The sequence below is a fragment of the Cydia amplana genome, chromosome 8 (assembly GCF_948474715.1).
Source record: "Cydia amplana chromosome 8, ilCydAmpl1.1, whole genome shotgun sequence".
NCBI classification, from domain to species: domain Eukaryota; kingdom Metazoa; phylum Arthropoda; class Insecta; order Lepidoptera; family Tortricidae; genus Cydia; species Cydia amplana.
The window spans coordinates 17,554,651-17,568,964 of NC_086076.1; the positions used below are offsets into that span (position 1 = coordinate 17,554,651).

At 34.6% G+C, this 14,314-nt stretch overlaps 1 protein-coding gene across 11 annotated transcripts in view; it reads left to right on the forward strand.

Moving 5' to 3' along the window:
- Positions 1 to 14,314, forward strand: part of LOC134650138 (alaserpin-like) — a 46,765-nt gene that overhangs the window by 21,328 nt on the left and 11,123 nt on the right. For 4 of the 11 annotated variants that reach the window (XM_063504992.1, XM_063504985.1, XM_063504987.1 and 1 more), the window contains exons 2-8: positions 1,312 to 1,400; positions 1,671 to 1,814; positions 2,257 to 2,460; positions 2,562 to 2,660; positions 3,013 to 3,153; positions 3,482 to 3,691; positions 3,958 to 4,102. In XM_063504992.1, coding sequence (XP_063361062.1) covers positions 1,312 to 1,400; positions 1,671 to 1,814; positions 2,257 to 2,460; positions 2,562 to 2,660; positions 3,013 to 3,153; positions 3,482 to 3,691; positions 3,958 to 4,102 — 1,032 coding nt within the window. Of the gene's footprint in view, positions 1 to 1,311; positions 1,401 to 1,670; positions 1,815 to 2,256; positions 2,461 to 2,561; positions 2,661 to 3,012; positions 3,154 to 3,481; positions 3,692 to 3,957; positions 4,103 to 5,768; positions 6,027 to 6,457; positions 6,582 to 8,925; positions 9,085 to 10,831; positions 10,954 to 11,802; positions 11,922 to 13,186; positions 13,318 to 14,314 lie in introns of those variants that run through there. The other 7 variants (XM_063504990.1, XM_063504996.1, XM_063504994.1 and 4 more) reach the window with 7 other exon arrangements.

Below are 14,314 nucleotides of genomic sequence, written 5' to 3' on the forward strand. Positions count from 1 at the left end.
GAATAGACTAAAGACTTGTCTTGACAACTATAAGATAGGGGTTTAAAGGTGTGTGCACGACCCTTTAAATGACAAATAAAAGTACCTACGGGAGTAGAAAAAATCTATTACGATCCTCCATTGCAAAAATCAAGTCATCAAAATCCTTACTCGTAGGGAAACTACCTACATCTAAGTACGTTCCCTGATCCTACATTGTTGTCATGCGGCCGGTCTGCACTGAAAACTTACCTCCACTACCACTTGAATGGTTGGCAGTCCATAACTGTGCGTTTCTCCCGAAACTTCCTGCCTCGCACAACTAAACTGTGGAGTGAACTAATGCCTGCGGTATTTCCGGACCGATACGACCTTCACGAAAGTAGCGTACTCCTATTTCAAATGCCGGCAACGTACTTACAACCCGTCTGGCGTTACGGGTGTCCATGGGCGACGGTAATCGCTTACCATCAGGCGATTCGTCTGCTTGTTTTCCTTCTTTTAAAAGTACCAAAATGTTTTGTTACTACATAGGTACTTACACAAAATTTGGGACTTGCGAACTATTGTTACACCAGCAAGTCGGTTGGTAACAACAAAATCAGTTTTAGGATAGATATTGATCAAATATTATTTATTTACTAAGTTAGGATATTTTTTTCATTCAATGAGTTCGGCTTATTATTTTATCGGCGTGTGCGTGTCATATGTCATTAAAAACTATATACGGTAAAACAGCGATAAGAATCACTTTGTAACATTTTTGTTTTAAGTGTTGAAAATTCTTGCAATGATAATGCCCGAGTTATAAATGAGTATGTTACCAGCCAGCCTATTATGGATAGCTTTATCTATCTTTATCCACGTGATAAAATAACTGTCACTGTTTAACACCGTGGGAAAGAAAGTGACGGACACCGTTTTATCACGCTGTCACGTAGACAAGAACGACCATCATATCCGTACAGGACTGTGTCATATTTGTTAGCTTCTTTGTACTGAAGACATTCTCTTTCGACAATTGTGTTTCTTTAGATTCCTTTAGTATAGCTGGGTCATTTATACAGATTTTAAAAACCAAATTGATCACTCCTGAGGATAAAATTTGGCACAACAGTTATAATTTCATCACGCAAGTTAATAAAAAAGGAGTAGATACTAGGTACTTCATAAGGTTTCTAACAGAAAAAAAGGATTTATAGCTTTTAACTTAGGGTATACCTTCAGCACATACACCCTGATTGGTATGTGACCTTAACAATAGGGAGTCGGAGTGTGTGGGGTATAATGTTTGAGTGTTTTTTTGGTTATTACTTTACCTTCCTTTTGCAGTTGCCGCCGCCGTGGCTATGGCTTCAGCCAGTGGTGAGGAGAAGATCCTCAACGATGGAAACAACGTTTTCACCGCCAACATGTTTTCGGTGAGTGCTTAAAGAAATATTGATACTCATTCTACTGTAAAGAGTGTGGGTGTATGAGGTAGAGGTAAACACAGGGATACCTAAGCAATTTTTTATGAAAACGCGGCAAGATGATAATATAACCGAAGGCCGTGAGGAGCAAATATGAAACAGAAGTATACCTTCAGAGTTATTGAGGCAGAACCTTACCCGTGCAATGGCCATATCTTGTGTTCTCTTCTAATTTTTTGGCCTTCTCATAATGTAAGCAACCGTTCTTTCTTTTTACAGGAGGTGGTAAAAGAGCAGGCCGGCAAGAGCGTGGTGATGTCCGCCTTCTCTGTCCTGCAGCCGCTGGCTCAACTCGCCCTGGCCTCTGTCGGCGAGTCCCATGACCAGCTCCTCAAGGTTATCGGCCTCCCCAACGACGATGTGGTAACTATCCTCAAATTTTACTATACAGTTGACTTACTGAGGAATATATTAGCTTAAGGATTGCACTTGCTCTTGGTTTGCAATTTTTAAAATGGCATTATGAAATGATTTTCAATTATGTAACATTATTTTATATTTTTTGCGCTTGCTATGCGTCGAATATTCAATTGGAATTCATTTGAAATTAATTCCTCTTTAAGGCCGCTGATTCAATGCCAGCGGGTAGCGGGGCGATGAGCGTCCGATCAAGGCCATTCATACATTATAAGTATTACGCTCGATCAAATGTATGAGCAGCTTTGAACGGCCTTCTCGTTGCTCGCTGCCTGCTGGCGTCCAGTCCGCGGCTTAAGATACTTGTCATATATTATGAGGATCATATCAGTTCACTTCGACCGTTTTAAAATATAAGTAAGCTAATACACATTTCCGTTATTTTCAGACCAAAACAGTGTTCCCCAAAGTAACCGCTCAACTCCGAGCAGTAAAAGGTGTAACACTGAAGCAAGCCAACAAAATATACATTCCCACCAATGCTGAAGTGAAGGAAGACTTTGCCGCACTCTCCAAGAGCGTCTTCGGTTCGGAATTCAAGAATATTGACTTTACGAAAAATGTGCCTGCTGCTCAAGAAATCAACTCATGGGTAAGAATAGGCGACGTAATCTTCTTGACCTTTATGCTTTCCCAGTTACATCCTACAGGACGCCAAGGTCAAATTTTTCAATTGGATTTGTCTCTCTTCAGGTAGAAGATCACACGAACAAGAAAATTAAGGACTTGGTCGACCCGCACTCCCTGGGAGCTGACACTCGTGCGGTCCTCGTCAACGCGTTGTACTTCAAGGTAAATTATACGTTTTTGTATTGTATTGTAAATAATACCTGTGATCGTCACTATAAAATCCACAATATTAAAAAAAGCTATGGAAGGTCACCGTTTCTTAATCTAAATGACTGAATTAGCAGACTCTATCCGAAAAATTCTGTGTATGATGGATCTCATGGATGGATGATGGAACTTGAACATCAGTAAAAAACTTTAAAATGACTTAATTAATTATTAGATATAAGAATACTAACGTAGACAATAAGTTAGATATTTATTATATTACTAACCATATATTATGAATCTTTGTTATTTGAAATAAATGATTATTGATTGATTGATTGATTAATACATTTTATTAATCTTACAGGGTTCATGGGAAAAGAAATTCGATACTAAGGTCACTACTGATCGTGATTTCCACGTTACTAAAGACAAGACAGTGAAAGTGCCGACCATGTACAAAAAAGACGACTTCAAATACGCCGAGAGCAAAGAGCTCGATGCCAAGGTAAATTATATCTTAAAATCTATTATTTTTTTTATACTCTGCATCCTTATGCGCGCTTCGCGCATAAGCGTTTTCACTCTTAAGAGCTGCATAATTTATAGCAGTGTCTACATATTTCACTGATTGTTACTAGAGAGCAGTTGGAGATGATTTGGGTTTGAATAAAGTTAGTCCACCTAATCATGATCTTGAAGAATAGATTTTTATATTGTTGGTTTTTGCAAATCCTAGCAGGATTAACAGAATGTAATTTAGCGGTGACATTAAATTTTAATAGACCAGCACTTAATTGGGACAGCACTGGGATTAAAACACTTTTTGCCTTTAGATCTTGGAACTGCCATATGAAGGAAAGGAGGCATCTTTCCTTATCGTCCTCCCCAACGAAATCGACGGCCTGGCAGCTTTGCAAGAGAAACTGAAGGACCCCACCGCCCTGGACAAGGCTGTTTCTGAGATGCGCGAAGTGGAAGTCAACGTATACCTCCCTAAGTTCAAAATTGAAACTACTATCGACCTGAAGAAAGTTCTGCAAAAGGTAATTTAAGAAATGCTATTAAATATTATCTTTCAATCATTAATGCTCCACGATTTGTATCAAATACGAATATAACGCCAATATCTGTTAATTGATCAACGTTTTGATCACGTTTTATTTTTGACAATGGAATGAGACCACTATGTCTTTCGTTTTGAAGGTTTAAAAATTACTAGGTTTAAAAATTTTGGTTTTACCTTCTTGATAGGACCATTGTTAAATATTCGATAGGTAAATGTTTATTTATTCTTATCTTTTTATTTCAGATTGGCGTTACCAACCTTTTCGACGCCTCCAAGGCCAGACTGGACAATCTCTTGAAGAACGAGAGCGGTCTCTTTGTCAGTGATGCCATCCAGAAGGCTTTCATCGAAATCAACGAGGAGGGCGCCGAGGCAGCTGCTGCTAACGGTAAGTTTTCTAATTTATGACGTCCTTTTACATACCTGATAGTATAGGTGGTCAGTTTCACTAAAACGTATGTCTTAAGTCTTACTGAATTTCATCAGCCTCATCAGTCTTAGTGAAATCATTTGCTTTAGTGAAAGATTTCGTTTTGGTTTTTCAGGCAAATTACTAATTATATATTTACAGTGACATTATAGGGTGTGTTTGTGTGTGTTGTTTTGATCATTTTATCTAATTACGGGATTTATTCATCTTTAAATTCTAGCAGACGGGAGATTTTAGTTTTTATTTTGTTTTTAGTCAGAGCACGACTGGACATTGCGATATTTTCTTGTATATAAAAAGATACTGGTTATATTGAGAATCGCAGCCAGTTGTGTTGGGACTTCTGTTTGACAACGGAGTATTTCTTCTATTAATCCTTACATATTAACGACTCGTCGACCAGCAGACATATTTAATTATGGTTACGTTTTAAAGCACCATCCAATTAAGATCTTTTACCTTATTTTGATGTGTTTTATACGGAATTTGTGACCTGCTTGAAAACTAATTGATTCGTTTATTTTGAAATACGTCGACGAGTGTCGGATGTGTGTGTGTGTGTGTGTGTGTGTGTGTGTGTGTGTGTGTCTAGATTTTTTGTGTTATTAACGTATCGGCGATTCCTACATTTTTGTGTTTGTTTTGTAAATATATATTATACCTACAATGAATATTAAGTGAGAATTAGACTATAAGAAGGGTTTACACTGTGCCAGTGGAAGGATATTGCTATAGTATCTTTTTTGATATTGTTGTGATAATACCTTGAGATGATTCGCTTTGCATTTCGTGCGCACCAATCATTGTGAGCGATTATTTCAATTATCAAACCTTTACTGATTTTTAAACCGGAATACTGATCCTTGTCATGTAGGTACCTAATAGTAATTACCTAACTACCTATATAACCTAATTCATATCCAACTAGTCCGATTAAATGCTATAATCATAGTTTTATTTTTCAATGAATTATCAGAATATTTTAAAAGGTTATTATCGCAAAGTTAGATTTTAATAATTTTCCCACATATTTTTCCATCACTCACTTTCCACTCACATCCTTTTGTATAATAAAATAATATAAACTACAAAATATGTTAATATAACGTAGTTATTAATTTAATTTAAAATACAATTGGAAAAAAGTATTGTTTATAAGTAATATAATAAAATATAATTATAATTAACAGATAATCTAAAAAAAATTCAAAGCCATTGTGCAAAATTGCAAATAATACAGTTTTTATATCACACCGATAATATTGTAAAAATCTAGTATTACTCGCACAAATAAAAATTACAAATTTCCTGTTGGTAAAAATTAGGTAAACAAAAATCTAAATAATTTAAATAACATCGATTATAAAACAATAAGTTACAGTACCTATGTATCATCTTGTTATACTAAATATAGGAGTCGCATAATAAATTAATTAGATTAATTACGAAAGTAAAATTTTTACTCGTAAAAAAGGGATTTCTTCTTCTTTTTAGCTTTAACGACATTTTTTTCTCCCTCCATATTATTATCTTTTTAAACCTCCCTAAATATATTTTCTTTTAATAAACATATTGTGATTATTATATGCAATTTATTACAACCAATTTCTTTTTCTCCTTTCAGCATTCCACGTTTTAAACCGATCAGGCAAATTCTACTACGTTGAACCAAAAGAGTTTAACGCAGACCATCCTTTCCTCTTCTTCTTAATCAATCACTCAAACGAGCTTTTCAACGGAGCTTATATTAATTGAATTAACTTATTTATTTTTAGCGTTAATTTAATATGCATGATAATTTTATACTACCTCAATAATAAATATTTTTTATGACTGTACCTGCCTAATTTTATTATTTTATTACAATGTTTTATGAAACATATTCAGATTTTCTTTCATTTTTGATCCTCAAACTAGAAACTAAATTACTTAATTATTGATTTTTATTATGGTACCTATAATAACAATTTATTGGCACATTTTACCAGTGTCTGAAATGAAAAAAAAAAAATTACTCATAAAAACGCTTTTACAGGAAACAAACAATTAATTTAAGTAGCTGTAATAAGTAAAAAAATATGGGTACGAAATTTAACTCAAATAATTTATAAACAATTGATGGGCTGGCAGTTATTAAATGAGAACTGAAAATAAATATAAATAGTAAACAACCTTGACTTGACTTGACTCATCATCATCATCATCATCCTCCTAGCGTTTGTCCCGTACTGTGACGGGGTCCGCTTTGACTTGACTAAAATAAACAAAATATTTTGTCATCAAAAGTGTTTTTTTACGCATCTTATATTACAGAATTCGGAATAATCTACGCGATGGCGGTAAAGGAAAACTTTTTTACGGCGGACCGACCGTTCGTCTTCGTCCTTAACGTCGGTTCCAGCACTTTATTCTGCGGAACTTTCCTGTCCTAAGTACAAAATTATATAATGACTTTGAGTGCATGCACATGCACGTATGGCTCGAACGAATGTCTCCCAAAAATGTAAATAACATAGTCTACAAGTTCATTTATCATGTCATTGGGACATCTCTTTTACCATAATATGAATAAAACCAAAACCAGCTATTGCGTCTACATCGATTTCATAAAAAGTGTCAGATTTGTACCTATAATCATTACAGTGGGCCTAAAAATAAATACTGTATGACAATTTTACACAGATCGACCTAGTCTCACAGTAAGCTCAGTAAGGCTTGTGGTGTGTTTAGGTTACTAAATAACGATAAATATTTATATACCTACATAGAAAACAGTACTATTTTCTAACATTAATTAATCTAGTTACAAAAAAGCGGCCAAGTGCGAGTCGGACTCGCCCATGAAGGGTTCCGTATTTAGGCGATTTATGACGTATAAAAAAAAACTACTTACTAGATCTCGTTCAAACCAATTTTCGGTGGAAGTTTGCATGGTAATGTACATCATATATTTTTTTTAGTTTTATCATTCTCTTATTTTAGAAGTTACAGGGGGGGGGGACACACATTTTACCACTTTGGAAGTGTCTCTCGCGCAAACTATTCAGTTTAGAAAAAAATGATATTAGAAACCTCAATATCATTTTTGAAGACCTATCCATAGATACCCCACACGTATGGGTTTGATGAAAAAAAAAATTTTGAGTTTCAGTTCGAAGTATGGGGAACCCCAAAAATTTATTGTTTTTTTTTTCTATTTTTGTGTGAAAATCTTAATGCGGTTCACAGAATACATCTACTTACCAAGTTTCAACAGTATAGTTCTTATAGTTTCGGAGAAAAGTGGCTGTGGCATACGGACGGACAGACAGACGGACAGACAGACAGACAGACAGACAGACATGACGAATCTATAAGGGTTCCGTTTCTTGCCATTTGGCTACGGAACCCTAAAAAATTACAAAAATCTTAACCTAAACTAAAAACTAACAAACACAAAAACTATTCACAAAATTCGCACCGCGCCCCTCCAGATGCAAAGGAGCCTATCACGCTCGCCGCGTTGCTACGTTGTACCTTGTACCGCGATGGACAACCTTCGCCCAAAGAGTATTAAATCACTAAGTTTTAAGAGTCGGCACTCTCGAACAAGCCTTAAACCGAATTAAGAACGTACATTGTGCCAACACACCAAATACATGTCAATACTGCCAACACAAAAAAAAACAACGCTAGGGCTCGACACTTCCGGTACCTACTGTTTATCGATATCGATAAATGTGCGATACGTGCTGTTGTACTGTACTACTGTAAAAGTAAATTTTGAGAAAGGTGGATTAATAAAATAAATGCAAAAAATAAAAATTAATTTAATTTACATAATAAAGATAATATACAGATAGTTTTATATTTACGTAGGCATATCACAATACGCTTATAAACGTAAATAAAGCTACAATCTACTTTTAGAGCACTCCTGCAAACACTGACTTGCCTGTGAAGGCTGTGAACTCCAACTTCCCACAAAGGGAAAAAGCTGTCAGGCTTATTTACATTCACTTGTAGATATTCAGAGGTTGGAGTTTCATTCAGCCTTTGTATAGGTAAATATTCCAAATCCTCATTGCCTGTTACCTTTACCCATAATCGACATCTGAAATAAAGGGATTATCGATAAGTTGTTCGCACACTATTCGTGTCTTAGGTTACCTAGTTTTTTACAAGAAGAATCTATTCACAGAATGTTTTCGTTTTAATCAAGGATTGTAAATGATAAAAACTACTCCAAACTAATTAAATTAGTATCTAGTAACGACTCAAAATTAAAATATCGCACAAAATAATCAGTTTACCGACCTGTTCAGATCAAGTGGAAATCTGGCCAAAATATTTCAGAAGTTTCCTTACACGCCTGACCCCACAAACTTCACATTTTCTTAAAGATTTGCCCCCCATTTAAATAAAAGCTAAAGTTATTTAGTCTAAACACAAAAATAAACACGTAACATAATAACCGCTTTCACGACAATTTAAAATGACGGTAGACATTTTACCGATCATACCAACCTAAAGAAAAGTAGGTATAATACCTCTGTTTGAAAGCAAGTATGGTATGTGCTACCAAAATGCAACAGCAGTCATTTTAATTCGATAAGATTATTTTCTTTGCCTCAACGTTGGTAACAAGTACGTTCCTAAGTTATCATAGTATGGGGTGTCGATGGGCTGCCTTCGCCTTTGGATTAAAGAATTTTGCAACTTTGTTCAAATTTGAAAACTGTTTTTTTTTGTGGGATGCTATAGGTTTTCTATCTTTTTATATGTAATTTATTGTATTACAGAATTCACCGTAAAAAGAACAATGATGTTACCGAAACTATACTTGTTTATGGCAGACCGTCCGTTCTTGTTCCTCCTTAACGCCGGATCCAGCACTTTATTCAGCGGACTCTTCCTGTCATAAGTACAAAATTATACATTGACATAGAATGCTTGCACGAATGACGGGTACACATGTCTTCTAAAAGTGTCATAAGTCATAATTTGGACTAAAAGTACCTTATAGTGGTAACACACTATCGCACCGCACCGCGACCTTGGTACGTCGCGCCCATAAGTAAGAGTGAGAAACAGATATCTCTTTCTCGCTCCCACTTATGGGTGCGACGCACCAAGGTCGCGGTGCGGTGCCATAGTGTGTTACCACTTTAATACGCGTATCATGTCATGTCATTGGGACATACTTAAATCACATAACCTAAAGAGGCAAAAACTAGTATTGCTTCTGCGCCGTTTTCATAAAAATACCAAATGTTAATGTCATCTCTTGTAAAAATTAAATTCTGTTTTATAAAACACGAAGGACAAAATACACAGTACGTCTTTAAAAAAATGTTATAATCTAATCATTAGAAAAATAGAAAAAAATTGTACATTTCAATGCAAGTGTGAAAAGTGTGTTATTATTTACGAGTCCCGAGACTCTTAAAATTGCAATTTAAGTTCATTATTTTGATACAACTTTAAGTGAAAATAGCGGGCGCCAGTATGGCGCCGGTTTTACTTTTTAATTTTTCATTTTTTCTGTTAACGACAGCCAACGCGGCAATGATAGTTTTACATTCAGCCAAATTATAAAAAAGATTTTTTAGTGAAATATCGTATTATATAAAATTTTATATATAAAATAACAAATAAATATTTACTTTATATCATGTTACAATACTTTTTGTACGTATTATATGTCTAATGTTAAATAAAAAATTATATAAAGTTTTTGATCATCCAAACTTTTTGGTGTGGACGTATCGATTACGATCAGAATTAAATTTAAAAAAATCGAAAAGTAAAAAGCACTAGTTCGCAAAAACATAACTTTGCGAACGCTAAACAGCTACGTAAAATCATTGAGGTATATACAAGAGACGACATCTCGAACAAAATGTTTCCGCACCTCAGAGAAGTGCATGCACTTCTTTGCTTTTAGTACGTCACCGACCACTGACGAGATGCCACACATGTACAGAAACATAAAAAAAAAAAAATTAAAAAATGCCTTCGTGGGTGTTAAAAAGTTGCAACAATAGCACAAGAAAATATAATAAAAGGGTTGGAATAACATTTCACCGGTAAGCAATGGAATAACTGTTGATTTACTATTATTTAGTTTTCAAAGTAAATGTTTGGTCGTAGAAAAAGTATTGTATGCAACGTTGTTTAACTGAGTCAAAAAATACTCGTGGCGTCTTTATTAACAATTTTCGGCTTCGCATGCATGCATGCACTTCTCTGAGGTGCGGAAACATTTTGTTCGAGATATTGTCGTCTCTTGTATATACCTCAATGCGTAAAATAGCACTTTTTGAGCAGCTGTATTAAAAATAACTATTATGCTAATACATAGACTTGGGAATTGGTGACTAGTTGGTTGTAAAGAATAAATATTAGGTATATATGTATATTTGTGTACTTATATCAAATTATATCATCATCTTATACCCACAACAGCCTGATTGTGCATACTATAAGACTAAATTTGTTTGTGTAATATCATTTCCTCTATTGGATCAGAATACACGTAAATTGGTCGTATAAAATCAGAAAAACAATGAAAACCCCTTTTTTCCAACATTAATGAATTGGTTTAGTTTTAAAATCGAATGAAACAAAACAAATGCAACTTTGTTCTAATTTCAAAATTATGGAATATTTCTTTGGGATTTTGATATAAGTTTTTTTATATTACAGTGTTCACCGTAGATAGAATAATGATGATACCGGAAATATACTTATTTATGGCGGACCGACCGTTCTTGTTCCTCCTTAACGTCGGCTCCAGCACGTTATTCACCGGCTCCTTCCAGTCCTAAGTACACAATTACATACTGGGCTATAATCGTGAAATTCGAAGTTCGCAAATTGCGGGCATTTTTCTCTGTCACTCTAATAACGCCTTCATTGGAGTAAAAGAGAAAGGGGATCTTTCTGCGAATTCAGGTTTTCGCGGTAGCCCCTCTGGCGTAATTTTAAAGCATGCGCGGATGGCTGGCATCGGAATCCTGTCATCACTAATGTGCCGTCGGAATATTTCCAAAATTTCCTCATGGTAAAATTTCTGATTCTCATATTTTTGCACGGGAATCGAATTTTTTCATTTCCAGATTGAGAGATTCCTTTGTTTCCTGAAATTTCCGAGAATTATTTTTGGAAACCTTCCGCAAGTTGCACATCCACAGGAACGTGGTCTGCAAGCGCTTACGAGTATCATGCTATTGGGACATAACCATAACATGAAAAGAAAGAACTAATAATTTATTGGTTCTACCTCGGTTTCATACTTAGATAATTCCGATTTTCGTAATATTACTTACAATTACTATGAAAACTGTTTCTTCTTATCATCTCTTATAATCCATAATTATGTTTTACCTATGAAAGTAATAAACATACTGATTAGTTGATTACCGAAAAAATCGGTACCAATACAATTTATTGCTGTGCCGTCATAGGGCAAGAATTCTCGTGTTTGTATACGTACGTTACTCTGACTGGATTTTTTACCAGTGAAAATCGCAAATGCAATTAGACAAAAACTATTTAGGCTATTATTCTTTTTTTCTATTTATGACCCTGAATCTGTTATTGATATCACTAAATTCCATTTTGTTCTAGTTTCATTTTTCTTCTTTTTAATTGATACATTTACCATTGTATTGCAGAGTTCGGAATAGTTGAAATGATGCTCATACGAGAAAAATGGTTTAAGGCAGACCGACCGTTTTTATTCTTCCTTAACGTTAGCTCCACTACCTTGTTAAACGGCTCCTTCCAATCCTAAGTAGGTACATAATTCAAAATTGGGGTTTACATGCATTATCTTATCAATATAAACATTAGCCCATTTAAGCTTGGAAAAAAATTTAAAAGTGGAAAAATTACTGTTTTGGGCGAGACGGTAACTTGATTTACTTAATATCATCGTTCGCAGACGTTTCTGCTTGTTAAAAATTAAAATTAGTATGGGTAACTGGTAAATTTCCAATATGACTTGGAAGTCCGGTAGCCGTATAACGCTCTTACGGTAGATGTCGCTAGGGTCCCCTTGACCCATATGGTGAAAAGATTTGTTGGCTATATCTCTATATTTGCTGTTATAGGACTTAAATTCAGATCATTGCATCTATCCGATCCAAAGACGTTTGTTGCTATAACTATAAAAGCACCAGTCAAATCAGGCAACTACTCTTAATGAATCATTGAAAAGCGTAAAACATTTTTTGATTTTGCGTCTTTCTATTGATTTGACGACTGCAATATAATTTAATTTATCAGTTACGGAAATTATCATACACTGGAGTGATCGCCTTCAGATTATCGCAATAGAAACAGGTTAGCTTTTCACATTATTGATTCTAAATTTGCACGTTTGGCATGCTGTACGGGCTTTTTGTTTGGGATATATCAGAAATAGTGGCCAGGGAGCTTAAAAAGTGAGTTTGCTTTGCTTAATGAAAACTGCCACACCATGTATAATGACCGTGAAAGACGTAAGTACCTAATATTTAAAAAAAATAAGTGTTCCGTGAACAAAGTTTTGTACGGAAAACTAAAAACAGTTTGAACTTGGAATTTTTTTTAGTCGAAAATTCGCTAAAAGTTTGTATAACTTTCGAATGTCATGTTTGGTTAATATACGTGGTGGGGAAGAGATGTTATAATGGTGTTCGATAAAAGTGGCCAAAAATGGAAACACAACGTACTCATTGACTGATTCATTCTTATACATCGTAAATCATGGTGATATGAAGCTTGTTTGCTTTTTGAGCCACTTTTGTTCCTACTATTTTTTACTTTATAATTTTTCTTATTTTCAATAATACGGTCTATCTAGTAATATTTGTCTCTTCTTTTACTCTAATAAATAATTATTTTCACAAAATAATGATAATGATTGCCAGATTGACCTACGTCATATCTGGCAATAACTTACATACAAACTGATACGACAGAAATTGTTCGGTATATTTACAATATTCACTAAGTCCATAATATTATAAATTTATATTATAAATTGTTAACATAAATTATTATCTCTATTTTCAGAATTTGTAGCGGTGGGTTCAGCTCTCGTTCCGCCACCGGTTAAGAATTTTGCAGTAGACAGACCATTCTATTTTGCATTAAAATCTACGTACACTTTATTTAATGGCGTTCAGACATTTAAATAATATAATCAATTCGCTGTATAATTTTATAGGGAATAAAATTTCCGTCGTTTAATGTTAGTTTTTTTTAATTTACTATATCCTACCGTACAAGGCATATAATATGTAGTAGACAGACAGATGGCTCTAATATGCCCGGATTCTACCTATGTAAGTACTAAAAACATTACAATTATAAACATTACATTACATTATTAGTTTAACACTTTCAGTGCCAAGCGCCCATTTACAATATTTATTTATCGTATTGCAATTATTCTACACTGTACCCTGTACCTACATTCATTTACTAATTTACAATCTAAATCTACATCTGTCCAAGACGTCCAAGTAGGTAATGGCTGCACTTGCTACGATACAAGATACAATATAAAACCTAACCTAACTTGTTCTTGAACACTTTGTGATGATTGTTACACCATGTATTTAATAGTATTGAAATACCTATTTCAAAAACAACATATACCTACCTATTATTGTTTAAATCCTATAGAACGTAGAATGAAGAATAATCGCAAGCGCAAGGGCGAACACTATGATGCGTGTGCTGCTTTTGTGATATATCAAAATTAAATGAATGATGTTACTTTAACATCGCTTACGTTTTTATTAAAATGACAGGCAGAAGTCATTAGAAGCCAAGGCCATTACGCACTTTGAATGTCGATGTAAAACTAGCACCATTTTCATTGCGACTATATTAATCTAGAGATGCAACAAACTTTGGTTTAGAATCTAGACTCTACATAGATGATCAGATTGAGACTGTCATATCGCTATCAAAAAATCTGTTATGATATAATTATGAGAAACAATTTTACACAGTGCCGCATACTGATGGAATAACTTTTTGATAAACATATTCCAAACAGGTTTTTATTTTTTGATTTCCTGCACGTTTTGCATGTTGCCATGACTAAAGGATGACTCGCGTTAGAACGGGCCGTGTCCGGCCCGAAGCTTCCGGAGCTTCGTTTTTTATGGAAAGAATCACGTGATCACCTGG